Raw genomic sequence first — 21,303 nt, 5'->3', positions numbered from 1 at the left:
TGTATATATATATATATATGATGACAGCTCTTTGACTGGTACTGTACTGTACATTCACATTTCCATCTGCAAGGTTTTACCTCGGCTGAGTTCACCCACGACATCACTGCTCCCTTTAGCTTTGGCATGAAACAGCAGCAAGCAGCAAACGGGAAGCGGCAAACAGGAAGCAACGAATGGCCCCATCTAATTAACAAACATCAAGCTTATTGCTGCTCTTCGCACAGTGAGTCACGGGGAAGCCAGGACGCATCATGACGACGTCGTAGTAACAGCCGTTTAGCAGGCGAAGCTCGGCTGGGTCATATAGGACACCGCGTGCAATCTGCAGCCTCCGAAGCAAGCCTTGTTCAAATATTCATACACACTGAAATATTCATGGAGGAAAAGTTTGACTCCCCCCATGATTTGACCCGGATGTGTCACATGACGATGACAGATATTGCTGGCTCAGCACGAGGCGCGATCTGTGGTCCACGCTCGGCTCTTTAATGGACCACAACCCTAACCCTAGCTCGCTGATGGACCCTGTGAACATTGAAGATTACTGTTATATAACTTGCTGGATATAACCACAAGTCTGTGGTTTTCTTATCGAACTAAGAGGCAACTTGTAGATACTGTCAGTTAGCATGGATGAGATGGTTTATACACACTCACCGAGCGACACTCATAGAACACCTTTGGGATGTGGTAGAACGGGAGATTCACAGCTTGAAAGTGCACCTGAAAAATCTGCAGGAATTGCGTGATGCAATCATGTCATCATGGACCAGAATCTCAAAGGAATGTTTCCAACATCTTGTGGAATCAATGCCACGAAGAACTGAGGCTGTTTTGAGAGCAAAGGGAGGTAGAAATCGGAGGACAAGCTTTTCTGGGGGGCAGTTTTGACAACCTTCCTCATTCCATTCCATGCATTGCAACGAGCCCGTCCTCTGATTTCTACCTCCACCAGCCTCTACTGGTCGGGCTGTATCTATGCAATTATTGTTGCATGTACTGAAAATATCCTCCTAATCGCCCCTCGCCTCAGGGATTAATAAAGTTGTATTGAATGCAATTTAATGTTTCTCTCTCTCTCCCTCTCTCTCTCTCTCTCTCTACCTCTAGTTGACAGGAAGAGCTTCTGCACCATCCACAGTACCGGCTATCTGAAGAGCTGGCCGCCCACTAAGATGGGCCTTGACGACGACAACGAGCCTGACAACGAGGGCTGTAACCTCAGCTGCCTGGTCGCCATTGGCCGCCTCCACCCTCACATCGTCCCCCAGCCCTCCAATGGGGACATCCGCGTCAAACCCACCGAGTACGTCTCACGGCACGCCATCGACGGGAAGTTCGTCTTCGTCGACCAGAGGTGAGACGGGAGTTAGTTATTATTAATATGAATAATAATAGGTTGAATTTATATAGCGCTTTTTCCCAAAGATGTGGTTTTCCTGTGATGTTTGGTGCATGATGGTCAAGCTTGTCTCTGTTGTATTTCTTTATATCAAGTTGGTCAAGAGATCAAAAGTTTTATAGAAGTACAAAATAATGAAGAAACGGTTACATGAACCAAACGCTATTTAATCAGAGAACAAAAACGTCCGAGAAATGTTAAGCCTACATGTTACACAACACTTATATTAGCTATCCGAAAGAAATCCTGATCGGAAAATAATTAAATTGGCTTGAACTCGAAGTAAGTCCACAGACTACTCTCTACCCTGAACCCAAATAACCCTTCTACCCAACCGACAGTCCTCCACCGAGACTTGGCATAAGAGCTCTCCGTGTGTTGGATTAATGACTGTGCTGCTCTCAGTGTGTCACAGCAATAATGAAGGGTGATGACACGGTCTTGTAACTAGGTGGCAGTGAATTAATTCAGGTACACATCTGAATAATTACCAACCCACTGGTGCCGTTTCAAGACTCGTTTCGGTCTCGTCGGACACAGACACCGGCCCTAACCTGTGTGTGTGTTTCTCCGTTCCTCTCCTCCAGGGCCACCGCCATCTTAGCCTACCTTCCCCAGGAGCTACTGGGGACATCGTTCTATGAATACTTCCATCAAGATGATATCGGTCACCTGGCTGAATGTCACAGACAAGGTAGGCCCAACTCAGCTCCACAACCTGGCTTCACACTACGGCCTTCACACCAATTATTGTAGCAGCAGTAGGTAGTAAGTAAAGTGTAGTAAAGTGTAAGAGTGCGATGTCACTGAGCAGGGGGGGGTAAGAGCCCCTAGCCTCTACTCCCTACACCCTGGTGTAGATCGAAACGGGTTTGATGGGATAAACAACATGGTAAAAACATCATCCGACCTATCAGAGGGCAGAGTGGAGCCTCCACCATCTTGTTTTATACCTATCAAATGCTTCAGACCGACCCAGGGAGCGAGGCAGTAGAGGCAGTAGAGGCTAGACGAGGCAGTAGAGGCTAGACGAGGCAGTAGAGGCTAGACGAGGCAGTAGAGGCAGTAGAGGCAGTAGAGGCAGTAGAGGCAGTAGAGGCTAGACGAGGCAGTAGAGGCTAGACGAGGCAGTAGAGGCTAGACGAGGCAGTAGAGGCTAGACGAGGCAGTAGAGGCTAGACGAGGCAGTAGAGGCTAGACGAGGCAGTAGAGGCTAGACGAGGCAGTAGAGGCCAGGGCCTGTTTCTGCATGGGGCCAGAGATCGTAGCAGAAGTTTGTATTATAATATGTAATATGTTATTCATTCCCATCCTTCACTTAACTGTCGTACGATTCACTCCCAAAGTGCTACAGATGAGGGAGAAGATCAACACAAACTGTTACAAGTTGAAGATTAAAGACGGCTCCTTCATCACGCTGAGGAGCCGCTGGTTCAGCTTCATGAACCCCTGGACCAAAGAGGTGGAGTACATCGTCTCCACCAACACCGTGGTCTCGTAAGTCCCTACGCCACGTACATGTAGCATGACTAGCAATGTCTATGCAGTGGATGCATCTGTTATTGTCCTTGAGATGCTGGTGCTGAAGTGTGTGTGTGTGTGTGTGTGTGTGTGTGTGTCCAGGTGCAGTAGTATGATGGATGGAGCAGACCCCAGCTATCCCCAGTCTGCCGCCTCCCCTCAGAGTATGGACAGCGCTCTCACATCAGAGGGTAAGAACCTGCGTTTACTCTTCCTTTTTACATTTTTGTACGGAATTTTATTAGTATTTTTTTAAATGTTCCCTGCATTTTCTTTTGTAATCTCTTAACTCGTCCAGCAGCCATAGAGACGATCTAACAATAGCGTTTTATACCGGAGCGGTTGACAGGCGTAAGAATGAGCGAGTGTGAGATTTGGAATCGTCGTGCTTTTCACTGACGCGCGTCTTGATTGACAGGTGGCGGGAGGCGGGCTCTGCAGACGGTGCCGGGCATCCCCGGGGGCACGCGGGCGGGGGCGGGGAAGATCGGACGCATGATCGCCGAGGAGGTGATGGAGATCCAGAGGTAAGAGACAGACAGACGCCAGAACATAGAACCTAGAACATAGAACATAGAACCTAGAACATGTAGAATAGGGATTTATTGTTCCAGCTCTGTATATTACATTATATTTTCTCTTCAACGTAGTGAGTGTTCCACCTACTTACTGTGTGTGTGTGTGTGTGTGTGTGTGTGTGTGTGTGTGTGTGTGTGCGTCTGCCAGGATCCGAGGTTCATCTCCGTCCAGCTGTGGCTCCAGCCCCCTGAACATCACCACCCCTCCCCCACCTGACACCTGCTCCCCGGGGGGCAAGAAGGTGAGAACACCCTGGAACCAACGTCACATCCCAAATAAACCACCTGGCCCCTCGCCTCTATCTTCTTATGTTATAATGATATAATGATGATAATAATAATAATAATAATAATAATAATAATAATAATAATGATAATAATAATATAAGAAATATTATATTTTTTTTTAGCATTTCTCAATACTCTAAGACACTTGATCCTCTGGGGCTCGGTTGGTAGAGCATGGTGCTAACAACGCTTAGGTTGTGGGTTTGATTCCTGCTGGGACCATCTATACTGAAATGTATGCACTCACTGCAATGTAAGTCGCTTCCATGGAGTTAAATAATGAATAATGACAAATAAATAATGCAATAAAAACAAAAAGCTATAGACAGATAGCAAAACAAAAAGAAAAGGAGGTAGGTCCTGGTAGACCAGGGTACTGTCGGGGGGGAAAGGGACTGGACATTAAAAACAAGTTTAAGAAGATGGGTTTTGAGTTAACGTTACAATGAGCCCGGCCTCCGATGTCTACCGCCACCAGCCTCCCCTGGTGTGTTGGTCACCTGAGCTCTGGCCTCTGATATCTGACCCATCGTATCTGTTCCCTCTCGTCTCCACAGATCCAAAATGGCGGCACGCCGGACCTTCCGTCTGCAGGGAACATGCTGGGACCCGACTCCATAGGATACCCCTACTCCAACAACTCCATCATGAGTGAGTACAGTAACACCGCCCAACCATTTCAGCAGTTGTTTTTTTTTATAAATATGTTTTTAGGGCATTTCTGCTTTATTGGGATAGAGACAGTAGAGATTGACAGGAAGGATGGGAGAGAGAGAGGAGGGATGACATGCAAGATAGGTCGAGGGTCGGAATCGAACCAGGAACCTTGCGATTACGTATTATAGAATTAGAATAATACATAAAATGTGTATAGCGCGATAGAAAGTTTTCTCACATAGTAGTAGTAGTAGTAGTAGTAGTAGTAGTAGTAGTAGTAGTAGTAGTAGTAGTAATAATATTTATTTTGGATAGCGCATTTCTCAGTACACTACATTCTATGGAGAGAACAAGAATATGTAGACAAATAAAAAGTAAAACAAAAGCAGTCAGTAAAAAAACACTACAAACAGTTAAAGATTAAAAGCAAGTCACGAAATGTGCACTACCTGTAATCTGAATGTGACCGTCTTCAGAAAGCTGTGTGACTGATTCTGTCCCCTCTCTCTCTCTCTCTCTGTCCCCCTCTCCCTCTCCCTCTCTCCCTCCCTCTGTCCCCCTCTCCCTCTCTCCCTCCCTCTCTCCCTCTCCTCCTCCCCCTCTCCCTCTCTCCCTCCCTCTCTCCCTCTCCTCCTCCCCCTCTCCCTCTCCTCCTCCCCCTCTCCCTCTCCCTCTCTCTCTGTCCCCCTCTCCCTCTCCCTCTCCCTCTCCTCCTCTCCCTCTCCTCCTCCCCCTCTCCCTCTCCTCCTCCCCCAGGCGACAACTCTCACCTCAGCATAGACATCATGGACGAGCCGGGCTCCAGCAGCCCCAGCAACGACGAGGCCGCCATGGCCGTCATCATGAGCCTCCTGGAGGCCGACGCGGGGCTGGGGGGCCCCGTGGACTTCAGCGACCTTCCCTGGCCCTTGTGAGACCGCCACCGCCACGGGGCCGGGGCCGGGGCCGGGGGGGCGGGGCAGAGCTCCAGGGCCGGGGGGGCGGGGCAGAGCTCCAGGGCTACAGCCAATGGACCCATTCACTCTTGGTCCTACTCTCCACGGAGGAGGGGGTGAAGTGGGTGAGGAGTTAGAGGGGACAGGGGTGGGGGGGGAGACCGTGGCCTGGGACGAGGCCTACATGAACTCTGGTCTGAACCTCGAACCCTGACCCCCCCCCCCCCCCCCCCCCCGGGCGGAGCCCCAGTCATATCTACAGCAACCACGTACAACACACAGCTACAGACACTCTACAGGCCAGACAGTGGAGCACAGAGTAGCACAGAGCTGATGACCCAACAGGAAGGAACCCCTCACAGACGGACTGTTATACACACCTGTTCCTGTGGCCCTGGCTGCTGGAACACCTCCAGGTTTCCACGGTGACTGGGTTGGTCAAAGCAAGCTTTCCGCACCATTGCTTACGCCAATCCAGTCACGTCAGATCAGCGATCACTTCGAGGAGGAATGAAGGAGCCATTTTGACAGTATTGAACCAGGTGATGAAGCTCACCTGCCCGTGCCTGACTCTGCAGAGCGCGTTGGCTGGTGGACATTCTTCCATTTGTACACGGTATCACAGGATTCTTCACCTATCAGTTTTTAATACCTGTTTTCCCGCGTTAACGCCACGGACGGGAATCTTCTCAGTTTTAGTGTTTTGATTGTTTTTACAAAACGGTTTCCGTCATTGGATATCCCCCCCCATTGTATCAAATCTTTAAATATTATTATTATTATTGTTATTATTATTATTATCATGTAAGAATATTCTTTATGCAAAAATATATATATGAGTATATGAGTGTATTGTATCAGCAGTGAAATATTTTTGAATTAAAAAGTATTTGTTTCTGTTGTTTTGCGAGAGTGTGTCGGTCTTCTTGAGCTGGAGTTAGAGCTGAAATTCCCCAAAGCAGGAATTTGTAGTCCTAGTGTAGTCCTTCTGTAGTCCTAGTGTAGTCCTTCTGTAGTCCTAGTGTAGTCCTTCTGTAGTCCTAGTGTAGTCCTAGTGTAGTCCTTCTGTAGTCCTAGTGTAGTCCTTCTGTAGTCCTTCTATAGTCCTAGTGTAGTCCTGTAGAGTTAGGGTTTGTATAGCCATACAGTACCTCCTAATCACCTTGTTCTCACGCCTCCCCTGGAGAATTATAGATTAGCTGATCTGGCTTGGATTGAACTGTGCTTGCAATGTCATCGTTACATTCCAAGAACCCCCCCCAACACACACACACACACGTAGAATGGTTGCTTGTTGTTATGCGTCCTCTTTCCTGACCAGGTAGGACTGTTTTTCAGGGAGTTGTTGCCTAGTGCTAACCCTAACCCTAGTGCTAACCCTAACCCTAGTGCTAGCTTGCAACATTGAAGGAAATGGAACAAAACCTGAAGGAAGAAAAGCTGAATTAGTGTGACGAGGCGTCACTAATCCAAACGGGTTTCCTTTGTAGCTACTTTCTGCAGAGGACTTCCCCAGGCTTCCTGAACTAGGAACGCCTGGCCTCAGTGAGGGTCAGGGGTAGTGGAGAGGTTATCTGAAGTGCAGCGTGTATGTGTGTGACATTGTCAGCTCTTGAATAAAGCATTCAGCACCGTGTCCCATTCCTCCAGCCCTCTCCTGAGGTGTCCACTTCTCTACATGGGATTCCAAAGCATAGGATTGGTCAAAGGATGGGATTCTAAACACCATCGATTCCCACTCCGTGTCGGGGAGTACACAAGTGCATACTTCAGGAAAAGGGTGAAGAAATAGGACACAACGCAAGAGTTGCAAAGCTCAGTGATTTCTATTATATATTCATGATATTCATAACCCTGTGTAACTCAGTGGGTATATCATGGCAGTAATACTGGATAATAGATTGTGGGTTTGAATCCCGCTGGGACCATACATGAAGATAAACACACTCAGTACGGTACCGTAAGTAACTCTGGATAAAAGCGTCTGCCTAATGGCATACATTATGCATAACGAGCGCTGGCTAATTAGACGGTATTAATCAGAAGGTGAGTCACTGCAGGGGGTGCATGTTCGCGTACAGTATGTTACTAAAGCATGGTAGCATCTGTTCCACACAGGAGCTCTACCATAGACCCTATTGGTGCAATGCAGGGATATTTTTATATCATGTTGCCATCCTTCTAGTGGTAGAAACACAGTCAGAGAGAGAGAGAGAGAGAGAGAGAGAAACACAGTCAGAGAGAGAGAGAGAGAGAGAGAAACACAGTCAGAGAGAGAGAAAGAGGGAAAGAGAGAAAGAAACAGTCAGAGAGGGAAAGGGGTGGTGGGGTGAAGAGAGATGTGTGGAGGAGGGCTGGTGGGGTGAAGAGAGATGTGTGGAGGTGGGGTGGTGGGGTGGTGGGGTGAAGAGAGATGTGTGGAGGAGGGCTGATGGGGTGAAGAGAGATGTGTGGAGGAGGGCTGATGGGGTGGTGGGGTGAGGAGAGATGTGTGGAGGAGGGCTGATGGGGTGGTGGGGTGAAGAGAGATGTGTGGAGGAGGGGTGGTGGGGTGGTGGGGTGAAGAGAGATGTGTGGGATTGATGGAGGCTAATTAACTAGAGAAGGAGCGCAAATGGAAGATCGTAAAAATACACCCAAGTTGTTTAACGACATTTAGAAGCGGGCGTATCAAATTCCCTAGTTTTCATCATTCACAGAGGAAGATTGGGAAGAACTTTCAACGGATGTTTCTCCGCCGCGGTCTCCAGACAGAGGTGCTGGGAGAGCAGGGCAGATGGGCGCCCTGAGGAGATCCTGCTTGGCTCAGAGTTTCTAACGCAGAGGCCCCTTAACATGTCCTTCCAGGAGCCTTGTATACATTTACAATGACAACGAACGCTGGGGACTTCATCATCATGGCAATCGAGCATAATTACTTTACTACTTTACTAATTTGTGTATACTGGGAGTATCATCATGTGAAGACATTTTATCCTCATTCCTCAGTCTGATTCAATATTGTATGTTTTGCTATTTCCAGTATCAGCATACTGAGTGCTGACTCACAAGGCAGAGGCTGAGGGGAGAAGAGGGCACCTGTTGTTCTGTTCCTTTAATACTGCCAAGAGGAAAAGGTTCACACAGAAAAGCTCTAATTAACCATCTCTCTCTCTCTCTGTTCTCACTCACTCACACACTCACACACACTCACACTCACACTCACACTCACGTCAACAAACTTAATGAATCAATAAATGTAAAATAGCACGCCTGAGAATATGTTAAAATCCACATCAAATCAGCTCTGTGTCCATTTAAATGCTGTAGTCACAAATCCCCAGATCGTCTGTCTCTCTCTACAGATGTGATGTCTCCAAGGTTAAACGTGTCTCTGAGCCGATACTGTCCCTGTTCATCCTGCTGAGGAGGCTCTTCAGGCCTCCTCCTCTGGCTCCCTGAGGCCCTGGCTGTGGAGGGTCTTCAGGCCTCCTCCTCTGGCTCCCCGAGGCCCTGGCTGTGGAGGGTCTTCAGGCCTCCTCCTCTGGCTCCCTGAGGCCCTGGCTGTGGAGGGTCTTGCCTGAGATCTCCATCATAGCCTGGACCTCCGGGTCTGCATCCAGAATACTCCTCTTCTTACCGCCGTCCTGCAATACAACAACACAACAATACAACAACTCAACATCACATCAAGCATGAGTGTGTGTGTGTGTGTGTGTGTGTGTGTGACTGTGCAAGTGTAAGTGTGTGTGTGTGTGTGTGTGTGTGTGTGTTACTGACCTCCTGCTCCTCCTCGGGAGGGGGCTTGCCGACCGCCCACACCTCCATGGAGTCCAGGGTGAACTCCTCGTCCCCAGAGAGCTGGGGGCTGCCGTAGGTGGTACAGCGAGGCCGCGCCCGGCTGTGCCCACGCCCAAAATCACTGTCCAGCCACAGGCCGAAGTAGCCGTGCTGACCACCCATACCCTGAGAGAGAGACAGACACCATAGACAGACCCAGACAGACAGACAGACAGACAGACAGACAGACAGAGACACACACACACACACACACACACACACACACACAGAAACAGACACACACAGAGACAGACACACGTTACAGGCAAATAACACCTAATTTAATCACAATTGTGACAGCGTACTATTGCAGAATGTACAGTAGCAGAGAGTGAAATAAAGCGTGTCTGGAGCAGAATGCTGGTTTTTATGTCCAGCAGGGGGACAGGTGAGCCTCAGGGGGACAGGTGAGTCTCAGGGGACAGGTGAGCCTCAGGGGACAGGTGAGCCTCAGGGGGACAGGTGTCTCAGGGGGACAGGTGAGCCTCAGTGGGACAGGTGAGTCTCAGGGGACAGGTGAGCCTCAGGGGGACAGGTGAGTCTCAGAGGGGCAGGTGAGTCTCAGGGGACAGGTGAGCCTCAGGGGGACAGGTGAGTCTCAGAGGGGCAGGTGAGTCTCAGGGGGGACAGGTGAGTCTCAGGGGGACAGGTGAGTCTCAGGGGGACAGGTGAGTCTCAGGGGACAGGTGAGCATCAGGGGGGTCTCACCAGGCCGTTGGGCATGGTCTGCTGGCCCTGGTTCAGGTACATGTAGTGTTGGTTGTATCCTGTACAGGTGTACACTCGTAGACTGGGGAACACTGAGAACAGGAAACACCTGGAGTCTCCTACACACACACACACACACACACACACGGGCATGCATGCACGCACGCACACGCACACACACAGAGAAAGATCCAGAAGTTAACAGTGACTATAGATAGACTGAATACAGACCGAGTACTGAAATATCTCTGCTGTGTCTCCTTTCTCAAAGCCAACCAAAGAGCTGCTTGTTTAAAGTTGAACCCTGTTGAGATTCAAGACAACCCCTGGCCCTTATTCCCTCCACACTCATCTACATCTAAAAGGATTAGACAGATATAAGGAACATATCATTCTTTCAGATCTACGTAAAATATATCACTCTATCGGGTGTATTGTGTTTATCTATCTATTCTGTGAAGCGCATTGTATTGCATCTGTGTCTGAAATGTGCTGTATCAATAAAGCTTGATTTGATTTGATTTGATTTAGAGGGCTTGTTTCTGGACAAGGTCTACTGTACTACAGTATGTTTCCTCACCACCATCTCCCTCTCTCTCTCTCTCTCTCTCTCTCTCTCCCTCCCTCCCTCTCTCTCTCTCTCTCTCCCTCCCTTTTTCCCTCCCTCCCTCCCTCTCTCTCTCCCTCTCTCTCTCTCCCTCTCTCCCTCTCTCTCTCTCTCTCCCTCCCTCCCTCCCTCCCTCTCTCTCTCTCTCCCTCCCTCCCTCCCTCTCTCTCACCCTGGAACTGAGGTTTGAGCTCCCAGGGGTGAGAGGCGAAGCCCCCGAAGACGTGTCCCCGCATGTCCCTGAGCAGCAGCAGGGTGGGGCCTCGGCTCTTACAGCCCCCCACCATCCTGGAGAAGCTCTCCCCGTGCAGCCGCGTGGAGAACAGCAGCCGCCAGGGGGCGCCATATCCATCTGGCAGCTGTGGAGAGAGGAGGAGATGGGAGAATGAAGAAAGAATGAGGAATGGTATCAGACACGTGTGAGCCGGTCCTCCGATCTCACACAGCCATCGCTTTATTCAACATCGCACTTCAAAGAACACGACATCTGTGAGGTGAATCTGTGAGGTGAATCTGTGAAGGCCACTGAAGCAGCCTGAGCTTTTCTGTTTTGTTTTTGTCGGTGTGAACCTTTTCTGTGGCTATCACACAGGGGGAGGCTGGTGGAGGTAGAAATCTGAGGACGGGCTCATTGTAATGCGTGGAACGGATCACGTGTGTTTGATACCACAAACACCAGCCTCCAACATGTTTGATACCATTCCTCATTCCGTTCCATGCATTACAATGGGCCCATCCTCCGATTTCTACCTCCACCAGCCTCCCCTGCTATGACATAGTTCTGAGGCTTTATAAGGCTATAATGTACCTGTGGTGTGAGGAACATGAGGGTGGGCAGGTCCAGCAGGCAGCGTAGCTCCGCCTTGTCCCACGGGGTTTCCCTGCAGGGGGGAAGGAGGGTCGGCAGGGGGCGGGACGTCAGGCCCACTTTCAGGCCTTCACCAATCAGGAGCTCCATGTACACGGCAACACTGGACACTCTGAACAGCCAGTCCTCCAGACAGGCCACGTCACAGCTGCCCTGGTCTGATGGGGGGGGGGGGCAGTAAGGAGGGGGCAATTCTAATCAATATGACTGGGCCATCGCCCAGTCATATTGAATGACCAAGTAGTAGAGTACCATCTGCTCAATCCATCACCCTCAGAACTTTAAAAAGAAGAAGTGATGCAGTACTTGTTAGAGGGTCCCTGTGGTACAGAGATTTCTCTACCTCCGCCCTCCCCGCCCTCCACCTCCGCCCATCTTGGCCACCCGCCCCTCCCCATCCCAGTACCTGAGGGTTTGAGCTCGGAGCTCATCTGTTCAGCCAGTAGTTTAACACCAAGGGCCCCGTCCCCCATTCGCTCTGGCTTCCAGCCCTGCAGGCGCCCCCTGTGGACCAGAATCTGCACTACAGCCGAGACCAGGTCCTGCAAGAACTAAAACCAAGAGGACAAGAGGAAGAGGATGCTAAGCTCCCCTGCAAGAAACAGAAAGCTCATGAAGAAATGGCTAAATCTGTGACTGACACGGGTATTATATCTGGTATTGGGACTGACTTTTCAAACAAGCACAGAAACTGCAATGATGATAATCACATAAATTATAACCTTTGATTGACATACTTGTATTATACTGTATCCTACAATGGTACCGTCTTTTCACTATTCCAGGGAGTGTCATATCTTCCAATCAAACATAATAATAGGCGGGGCCTACAGTGCACACATATGCCCATGCCGGCATGGGTTCGAATCTTGCCCATGCCCTGCTGACATACCCTCCCTTCCTTACTTTCTTGTCTCTATCCAATAAAGAAACAAAATAGTGGGACTGCCCCACTCCAAAAACATAATAATAGGCCATAAATAAAAAGATGAATGGAGATGATCTGTGAGCTCTCTCTCTCTCTCTCTCCCTCTCTCACCTCTGTTACTTGGTCACACGTAACATCACTCGCCCTGGGCGTTGCCCCCCGAGACATCGCCATGACGAGAGGTGCCCGCTCCTCTGCTGTGCCCCGTAGGATGTCCGCCAGGAAGACCACCAGCTGTTCCCTGCTCACGCCCGCCCCCGCCCCCGCCCCCGCCCCGCCCCCGGAGGGAGGTGTGGCCTCTGGGTCCACGCTACACATGCCCTCATAGACGCGCCTCATCAAAGAGTCAGAGGCGATGTTTTCCATAGACAACTACGGGAGAAACACATGATGTCATAATGGGACAGTTCACTCCAAAAATCAAAGATTTGTCAGGTGCTTCAGACCTGAAAGGTGTTCGTTATCATCATACCTTCAACATGTCCAGCGTTAAAACCTTGCCAGCTTTCCCCGGTGCGCCGGCAGAGCTAGCGCCCTGAAGCCGATCGAACACCCCCTCCACCACGGGCCTCTCCTCCGGGCGGAACCGGGCTAACCGTTTCTGTACCACCACGCTCTCGGTGTTCCCCATAGCGCTGTGAAAACACACACACACACACACAAACACACACACACACACGTGTCAGCTCGATGACCCTAAAAGAAACTGGCACATGACTAGGGACACTGTCGAGAGTAATCTTTGACTACATCGACAGTATGTCCATTAGGTTTCTTCTATTATGGGATTTGATTCACTATTAATAAGCTATTTCGGTATGAACTTAACAAGCAAACCTAACTTTGCTATAAATGATAATCCATTTAAGTTGAGCTGAACTCTCATTCGCTAGCAAGAGATGACCGAATGTCAAGTAGTCAAACACGGATTAAATAGAAGATGGCATTTTGACACAACTATTATGAAAACGTGGCATTTAAGTAATTCTAAAAGCACAGCTAACTACACTACATGACAATCAGAACATACCAACGCTAACCTTATTGAAGGAAACGAGTTCTGTCATTCCATAAGCACAAGCAGCGGACACTTCCTGGAGTGACTGACGGATGGCAGAGTCGACCAATGGGATTATCCGACGGTCTACAGACCCGCCTGCGTCAAGCCAGTGATGGATTTGTATTGGCTGATACACGTGTTGTTGTTTTTAGTTGCCAGTTCAGGTGCAGGTGGCCTTCCCAGCCGGGTGAGAGTCGTTTCAGCACCACGGCGCTGTCCGCTGTCCGTATCCAAACTACGTCCTGCCATGCCCACCCATCTATAGCACTAGAATAGTAGGTTAACCTTTGCATTTATATAATAATATCTGCCATTTAGCTGACGCTTTTGTCCAAAGCGACTTACATTGCAGTGAATGCATACATGTCAGTATAGATGGTCCCAGCAGGAATCAAACCCACAACCTAAGCGTTGTTAGCGTCATGCTCTACCAGCTGAGCCACAGAGGACCATTTCAAATGTGTTATATACATGTTATCAGTACAATGCTGACATCTCGTGGTAAATGTGCAAGAGTTTGAAATTGTACTTTATGTATCTCATATAAGTCATCCATAACTATTTCAGATCATAATGTGAATTTTTAAATGTTCAACAATTTGGTACAGGAGAAAGGGGAACAGTTTTGTCGGACACTAGATGTTAGCCGGGGCTATTTTTATGTTGCACTCACACACGTGTGTTCTTCCTGTTCCAACCTTTAGCTGGACAACTGGAGCCAGTTCTGTTTAGGCCGGCGATTTCGGTCATGTTTCAGGATGCTTTAAGAAGATTAGTTAACGAAAGTCGGTGCATTGAAAAGTGTGTCAAATATGTGCATTTCTTGCGAAGCGGAGGAGCTCTGCCTGTATCCGTCAGGCATTTGACAGGTGATGTCAAAGACGACGTGAAACGGTTTGACACTTCTCTGCTCGAATTCCTCGTTTGTCCACCATTGAAAAAGCAATTAAGATGAGACAGGAGAGACTGCTTCAACATACGACTGAAACTTCGACTTGTGTTTTGCTATGAACTGTTACATGAACTGAAACTTCGGCTCAGCCAGCGAGGTTCATGCTTTAGCGAGCTGCTGTTGTGTATGTTCTGATTCTGAAAGCCCAAACTTCAAACTGCTTTGTTTACTTGTGTCTGCTCAGGTACGAGGAAAAGACGAACGACCTCATCAACGAGGCGCTCGGCATCGCGTCCCCTGTCACTGATGGGATCCCCAACATGACCCCCAAGAGGCAGGACTGATTCAAAAAACAACCTGAAACACCAACGGAACCAACCCAGGCTTAAAAACACCATCGCCATTAACCCACTTCGGGCTCTGACTGTGACCCTGTGAACTGTGTATAAGACGAATACTGATGACGAGATGTTTTCACTGTCAACATTAACGGTACTGGTTCCCATGGCGTCCCTGTTTGGACTGTTTTACTCTGCGGCTGTGGATGAGAATTTCCCCGAGGGATGTTCAAGCGTCAGCAGTGTGTGTTTCTACAGTCTGTTGTTACCTGTCACCATCCCTGTCTATGTGTTTATCCACCTATGGAAATGGATGGGCTTCAAACTGTTCAGGAACAACTAGTGCAAACGTTTAACATTGTGACATTAGAGCTTGATGATGATGTGGGAATTATATCAGGAGAGGCTGGTGGAGGTAGAAATCGGAGGATGGGCTCATTGAAATGCATGGAACGGAATGAGGAACGGTGTCAAACACATTTCATGCAGTTCCTTATTCCATTTCATGCATTACAATGAGCCTGTCCTCCTTCTACCTCCACCAGCCTCAAGTGAATTGTATAGATTTTTAAAATATTTTGTCCATTTATGGCACTTGAATGATGATCGTGTGGTTCTGAAAAGTTGTGCCAACAATCAATAAACCAATAAAGTCATACATTCATCCAATGACGATAGATGTTTGTTTTTTTATTTGAGTGGCCTTAAACGCCACGAAAGGCAGTTGATGTCTTTTAAATGGAACTATTGCAGTAAACATAACATCTTAACAGAGCGAAATAGAATTTTTAGAGTGAAACAGTTCTCTTTATGAAATAACACTGAACAACCAATACTTGCATGTTAACAGAAAGGATTAAACTAGAGCAATGAGGTAACATCAATAACCCAGAAGAAGAACAACAAACAAACGTATTCTTGTGAATTACTCCCACTAATAAAATCTGACGCTTTGTTCAACCTCAGTGTCTCCTACATCCTGAGGGAAATATATGGTTTGAAGACAGGGAGGCTGTGGGAGGTAGAAATCGGACGACAGGCTCATTGTAATGCATGGCTATGTAATGAATGTTTGACGCCATTCCTCATTCCGTTCCGTGCATTACAATGAGCCTGTCCTCCCATTTCTACCTGAGCAGATCTCACTTCTTCTTCCTTGTCTTCGTCTTCCCGCTAGACTGGTTGAACTTCATCAGAGGAGACTCTGGTCTGGGCGACTGGTCCCCGCCCTTCACCTTAAAGAAGAAACACTCGTTCAGTCTCATCTGGACGGCATTGACCTGCGTCTTGTCCGCCTTGCTCCGCCCGTGCGCGTCGCCGTCCTCGCTGGAAGTTGTGTCTGTGGACCTCAGCAGGGGCCCGTTTGGAGGGGTGACTTCCTCTTCTTTGACCTGTGACCTGGAGGGTGGGGATGGCAGGTCCGGCTTGGCCCTCATCCTGTCAGGGAGACTCAGGTCCACGGGCTTCTCCGAACACTGGCTCTGTCCCGCTCTGCACGTCTGGAGGAACTTGAGGGACGTGGAGAACTCGTCTGTGGGGGGACGGACGTTATCTGTCTGGGTGGCTGCCTCAGATGTGGTGGACGAGCCCCAGAGCAGTGGATGAGGCTCCCCTGTCGTCGGCTGCTGCTGCTGATGTTGCTGCTGCTGTTTGTGTTTCCTGGGCTGTTTTGTGTGTTTAGGCGCTGGTGTGGCACTGACGTGGAAGTCACCGCTGGAGGTTTCTGTGGAGGAGACGAGGAATGTTTTCTGAGTGATGAACAGGTCCTCACTGTTGGCGTCTTCAGTGCCTTGAGAGTCGTCCACCTGTCTCTGGCCCCCCTGGCCCTCCTCTGTCCCGTCACGACAGGGCATCGCAGTGGGACGACTCTCCAGGTGTAAAGTCTCTCTGCCATTGGCTGCTGAGGTGCTGCGCTCGTCAGCTTTCCGCTGTTTTGCTGGCCTGTGATTGGGGGATTTCCTCAAGGACTTCTTCTTCTTTGGTGCCTTTACTGTGTCACTGATCACAGACACAGGCTCCTGTTGCTGGAGGAAATGTTCAAACGATCCTGACAGTGGGATAGTGGGATCCTCCTCCGGGGTTATCTGACGTATCAGAGAGTCCAATGCACTGTTGCCCTCTGGGGAAACAGCTCTGTCTCCCTTCTTCTTTTTCTTCACCCTTTTGGACTTTCTCTTCTTCTTTCTCTCATCTGTGCCGCCTTGTGTCAGACCTGTGAGTGTCGTGTCCTTTCGAAGATTTTTCCCTTTCTTGGATTTCTTTTTTCTTTTTCCACTCACTGGTGGATCCAAAGACGGGTCCAATTCATAGATGTCTGCCGCTGCTCTTTCTGCCATCGTTCTCTGGAACAGATACGCGAGTGAGCAGAAAGTTAACAATGATGCTGCTTTTCACCAGACTCCTTTCATAACTTTAAATGACATGATTCATACGCTGAGAATCGTACGATGAAAACTGACAGAGTAAACTAACTGCGAGAAATATTGAATTAATAATATTAAATCAAATAAACATAATGTATCGGGTGTTCATGTGTTTCGCCGGTGTTAACGAACTCCGTGTCTTATCCTCCACCACCTGGATCGAACACACGACGACACATTTCTGATGCTGCAACAGTGTATCACGTTAACGAACACTGCGCACACTGTCGATACACGTCTGACGAATGACACGTTAGATTTCACCACAGAGTGACTGAATTTACAACTGGCAATACGAATGCAAACTTTGACAACTGCAGGCTATTGTTTTCAAGAGGAAAATATAGAGGAGGGAGATCTCTTATGACAATAGCACGAAATGTGGCTAGCTGGTCTGGCCTGGCCTGGTCTGGTCTGGCCTGGTCTGCCTGGCCTGGTCTGGTCTGGTCTGGCCTGGTCTGGCCTGGCCTGGTCTGGCCTGGTCTGGTCTGGTCTGGTCTGGTCGGGATGTGCTGATGAGCGACGGAGACTTGACCTTTCACCAGTCAGCACACCAGACATGACGAGGAGTTGTTACTGTATGCTACAGGTGTCAAATAAAGTCCTCTGACACGATATTAATATAAATATAGGTCAATTACCTCGACACCTCCCCTGTTCCTGGCCAACACCGGTCCGTAGCCTCCGGTCCGTACCCACCGGTCCGTAGCCTCCGGTCCGTAGCCTCCGGTCCGTACCCTCCGGTCCGTAGCCTCCGGTCCGTACCCTCCGGTCCGGTAGCCTCCGGTCCGTAGCCTCCGGTCCGTACCCACCGGTCCGTAGCCTCCGGTCCGTAGCCTCCGGTCCGTAGCCTCCGGTCCGTAGCCTCCGGTCCGTAGCCTCCACGGCACTTCAAACAGGCGCCCTGTCAGCGCGAGGAGCCACCTGCACGCGAGGAGCCACCGCACCTCGTGACACACCCAGATGTCGCCTCTGATGATGTTTAATGAAATTTAATAAAAAAGCACATTAAATGAAAAAGATCTAGAGATGATGCAAACAACCCTATCAACATTTCACAACTTTTAAAATGATAGTACAAGCTGATCTAGCAAAAAAAAAAAAAATACAATACAAAAAAAAGTACTTGCATGCCACAAAGTTACCGGTACACTTTATTTTCCCACTGTAAAGTAGGCCTATGTTTGCTTTAAGTAGACTACCGTATGGGAGCTACTTAGTTACTAAGTAGTTACTACTGTCTGCAAAATGTAGCAGTAGGCTACATAGAACCAAATCACTATGTCTGGTATCTGAGCTATAGTATTCATAATACGGTCGTAGACAAGCTGTCACAGCAGACTTTGAAGGTCCACCGAAGGTCATCCAGAGTGGATGAACGGTCCAGGGACACTGGTGGAGAGTGACCCCTGTACAGACTGGTGGAGACTGACCCCTGTACAAGTTCTCTTATAATAGCCTACTGGCATTACGACTGCCAATGGCCCCTGGTGTGAGCATTGATTACTTTGTCTTATGATGACTGTTGGATCGATGATTCACTTACTTAAACAAACGTATTTGTTGTAAGTCGCTTTGGATAAAGGCGTCTGCTAAACGCCATAAACGTAAATGTAAATGTAGAAATCAGAGGACGGGCTCGTTGTAAGGGACTCTTCTCTCATTCCATTCCATGCATTACAACAAGCCCCTCCTCCGATGTCTGCCTCCACCAGCCTCCCCCAGCCTCCCCCAGCCTCCACTGATGTACAGTAGATGTAACCTTCTTTCTCCCATTCAGCCCTTTGTGAGTCACCCGTCTCGCCTGCTGCACGTCTGGGAACCTCACGTCAGTCACCTTCTGCTTGCTCTGTGTCTGTTGTCGTCACAGCCAGACAGGGGAATGCCTCAGCCGCCGTCATGGAGGGACTCCTTTCTCCTTTCATTGTGTGAAAACGAACGTTCATCTGGCCGTCGTCTGGGCCGGGGGGGCCAGCCGGGCCTAGTGAAAGCCCAGAAAGTTTTATGTCGTGGATGATTTAGAGTATTTTCTGTGAAAATAGACGGTGCCCTTTGTAGTGTATGCGGTCCAGGTTTGTACTGGAATGGGGTGTGTTGCTGCTGCTGTTGCTGCTAATCAGTTAGTCATTGAAGGAAGGAGGAGAAATGCTTTTGAAAACTGTTCTTGGTTGTTTTTCAGGAATTTCCTCTTTCCACTGTGACGGTGACACCATGTTGTGCCTGTGACGTTGTGGGCTCTTGGCGGAGGGGGAAACCGAAGCAGGTGGAATAACACTACGAACCAATGACTGCACTATTTTGGTTTCTGTCGTTAATCATATGATCTAATTGCAGCATAAGCAAACATTGAACATGCTTTTTATTGTAGAATTAGGCTTTGCCTTGGTTCCAGGACACCGGCCCACTGAGTACCTTCTGTTGAATGATCAGATCATGCCGCATCCATGTCGGCATGGATTTGAACCCGCCCGTTCCCTGCTGACATACCCTCTTCTACTGTCTCTATCCAATAACAAATATACAGGTGGGACTGCCCCTACCCCAAGAAATAACCTTGAATAATAAGATCAAGACAATTTCAGTAAAACTGATGTTATGAAATATTTTAACAACCTGAGACTTGTTGCCCTCGGACCACGAGGATGTCCACTTGGTATAATGGTGCATGCCTGGGCCTGCCGTTCTAGAAGCCCTGAGTTCAATCTCAGCCAGGGGTTATAGGCTAATACCACCAATGTAGCAGGGGAGGCTGGTGGCGGTAGGAATCGGAGGACGGGCTCGTTGTTATGCAACGCATGAACAGAATAAGGATATCATTCCATTCCATGCATTATAATGAGCCAGTCCTCCGATTTCTACCTCCACCAGCCTCCCCTGGCTAATACCACCAATGTAGTCATTTAGGACACAGGACCATACTCCACACCCACGCTGTGGTCTACGAGCTGTGGTCACACACCTAGGATCATCCCCCTGTCCCATAGAAGAGATGGAAGGAGGGTATTTATATCTGGAACAGATGGAGTTGTTGAGGTGTTTATTAGGCTGCAGAGATTAGGTAATAGGCAGTGATGGATCCAGGTTTACACCAGCGTGGGCGGACATGCAGCGCTGTATGTGGTGTGACATCCTCTTGGCTGACCCACGAGTGAGAAGTTGTCTGTGGTGTGAAGGTGATTTAAAGGCCCGGGGTCTGTCAGCACAGCATGTACAGCGTCTGGCCATTGCCTATGGACACTGTCAAGCGTATACTGTACATCCAAGGGAATGTATGTACTGTAATTAGGTGGTCATTGTTATCCATAGAGTCCAGTTTGATATTCTGTAGGGATTACAGTGCAAAGTCGATATTGTTGTTGTCATAAACCAGTCATGTCAGTTTCATTCTAGAGTTCCATTTTCTTTTCTAAATGTTTGTATTACGGTATGATCTGCTGAATAGAGATGGGGCACATTTCCGGTCACCATTGTTTGCTTGGCAATAAAGTTTTCAGATTTTGATTCTGATGTTGTTTGTTTTTGACTGTTGATTGGCTTGTCAGAATGCGATGTGCTCAATGATGCACAAGAATGCTGAAAATGTTAATTTAGAATAGATTGTTAACAACCTGGCGTTAAATATCCAGACCCTCAAGTCCCTTTCCAACCTTTCAGCATTTACGTCTACCCAGTGGTTGTTTGGGGGGATGAGACCAAAGGGACCTTCCTGAACAGCATCCCATTGACAGCCTGACAAAACTGACCCTAACCGTAACGTTAACCAAACCCTTAACCCTAACCCTAACCCTAACCCGAACTCGAACCCGAACCCGAACCCTAAACCCTCACCCTAAACCCTAACCCTCACCCTCACCCTCACCCTCACCCTAAACCCTCACCCTCACCCTAACCCCTAACCCTCACCCTCACCCTAAACCCTCACCCTGACCCTCACCCTAAACCCTCACCCTCACCCTAACCCCTAACCCCTCACCCTCACCCTCACCCTCACCCTAACCCCTAACCCTCACCCTCACCCTCACCCTAAACCCTCACCCTAACCAAATTGTAACCGATTCAGCCATCCAACCTCGGTTTGCTGGTCAGTCCCCTTAGTGTTGGGATGTACAGTATGGACATATGCAGTCGTAGTCCCTGGGCCAACCAGCCCATGTGATTGGCCGGTGACTAGTACTGTAGGTGAATGACTTCCAGATCGAGACCCTCCTCATCTGTTTTCCTGCTCTTGATGGTCCGTTCGTCTGAGCGCTACATTACTCCTGCCTGCAAATGTTCA

General features: G+C 48.9%; 3 protein-coding genes across 6 annotated transcripts in view; 2 read left to right on the top strand and 1 right to left on the bottom strand.

Moving 5' to 3' along the window:
- LOC310801792 (basic helix-loop-helix ARNT-like protein 1) overlaps window positions 1–5,395 on the top strand; it is a 21,003-nt gene extending 15,608 nt beyond the window's left edge. For all 3 annotated transcript variants that reach the window (XM_083665940.1, XM_083665939.1, XM_083665941.1), the window contains 8 exons: window positions 1,114–1,360; window positions 1,993–2,099; window positions 2,752–2,902; window positions 3,029–3,117; window positions 3,345–3,453; window positions 3,653–3,746; window positions 4,350–4,443; window positions 5,206–5,395. In XM_083665940.1, coding sequence (XP_083522066.1) covers window positions 1,114–1,360; window positions 1,993–2,099; window positions 2,752–2,902; window positions 3,029–3,117; window positions 3,345–3,453; window positions 3,653–3,746; window positions 4,350–4,443; window positions 5,206–5,363 — 1,049 coding nt within the window. In that variant the 3' untranslated portion in view covers window positions 5,364–5,395. The remainder of the gene's footprint in view (window positions 1–1,113; window positions 1,361–1,992; window positions 2,100–2,751; window positions 2,903–3,028; window positions 3,118–3,344; window positions 3,454–3,652; window positions 3,747–4,349; window positions 4,444–5,205) is intronic.
- A 3,423-nt stretch (window positions 5,396–8,818) lies between these two features.
- On the bottom strand, window positions 8,819–12,945 carry meak7 (MTOR associated protein, eak-7 homolog; the record flags this gene model as incomplete). Its single annotated transcript, XM_083665875.1, has 8 exons — window positions 8,819–9,010; window positions 9,144–9,329; window positions 9,912–10,030; window positions 10,691–10,877; window positions 11,327–11,544; window positions 11,793–11,937; window positions 12,426–12,686; window positions 12,787–12,945. The coding sequence occupies 8 exons, from the start codon at window positions 12,943–12,945 to the stop codon at window positions 8,894–8,896; spliced, it is 1,392 nt and encodes a 463-aa protein (XP_083522001.1). The 3' UTR covers window positions 8,819–8,893.
- A 1,161-nt stretch (window positions 12,946–14,106) lies between these two features.
- Window positions 14,107–15,065, top strand: LOC310801781 (phosphatidylinositol N-acetylglucosaminyltransferase subunit Y-like). Of its 2 annotated transcripts, none has more exons than XR_014554121.1 (2): window positions 14,107–14,268; window positions 14,511–14,728. XR_014554121.1 is itself a non-coding variant. In XM_083665919.1 (2 exons), exon 2 carries the CDS (start codon window positions 14,735–14,737, stop codon window positions 14,945–14,947), a length of 213 nt encoding a protein of 70 aa, XP_083522045.1. In that variant the 5' UTR covers window positions 14,170–14,243; window positions 14,511–14,734; the 3' UTR covers window positions 14,948–15,065. The 2 variants fall into 2 exon arrangements, 1 of the variants encoding a protein (XP_083522045.1); XM_083665919.1 differs by having other exon boundaries at window positions 14,170–14,243; window positions 14,511–15,065.
- Window positions 15,066–21,303: the final 6,238 nt, after the last annotated feature.

The sequence above is a fragment of the Argentina silus genome (assembly GCF_951799395.1).
Source record: "Argentina silus genome assembly, chromosome: 3".
Classification (NCBI taxonomy): Eukaryota; Metazoa; Chordata; class Actinopteri; order Argentiniformes; family Argentinidae; genus Argentina; species Argentina silus.
The sequence above is the reverse complement of the archived record's forward strand: the minus strand, read 5'-3'. Positions and strand labels throughout refer to the sequence as shown.

What these genes read in the sequence shown, in the direction of transcription:
- LOC310801781 (XM_083665919.1), top strand. Translation starts at nt 14,735, where the DNA reads ATGTTTTCACTGTCAACATTAACGGTACTGGTTCCCATGGCGTCCCTG.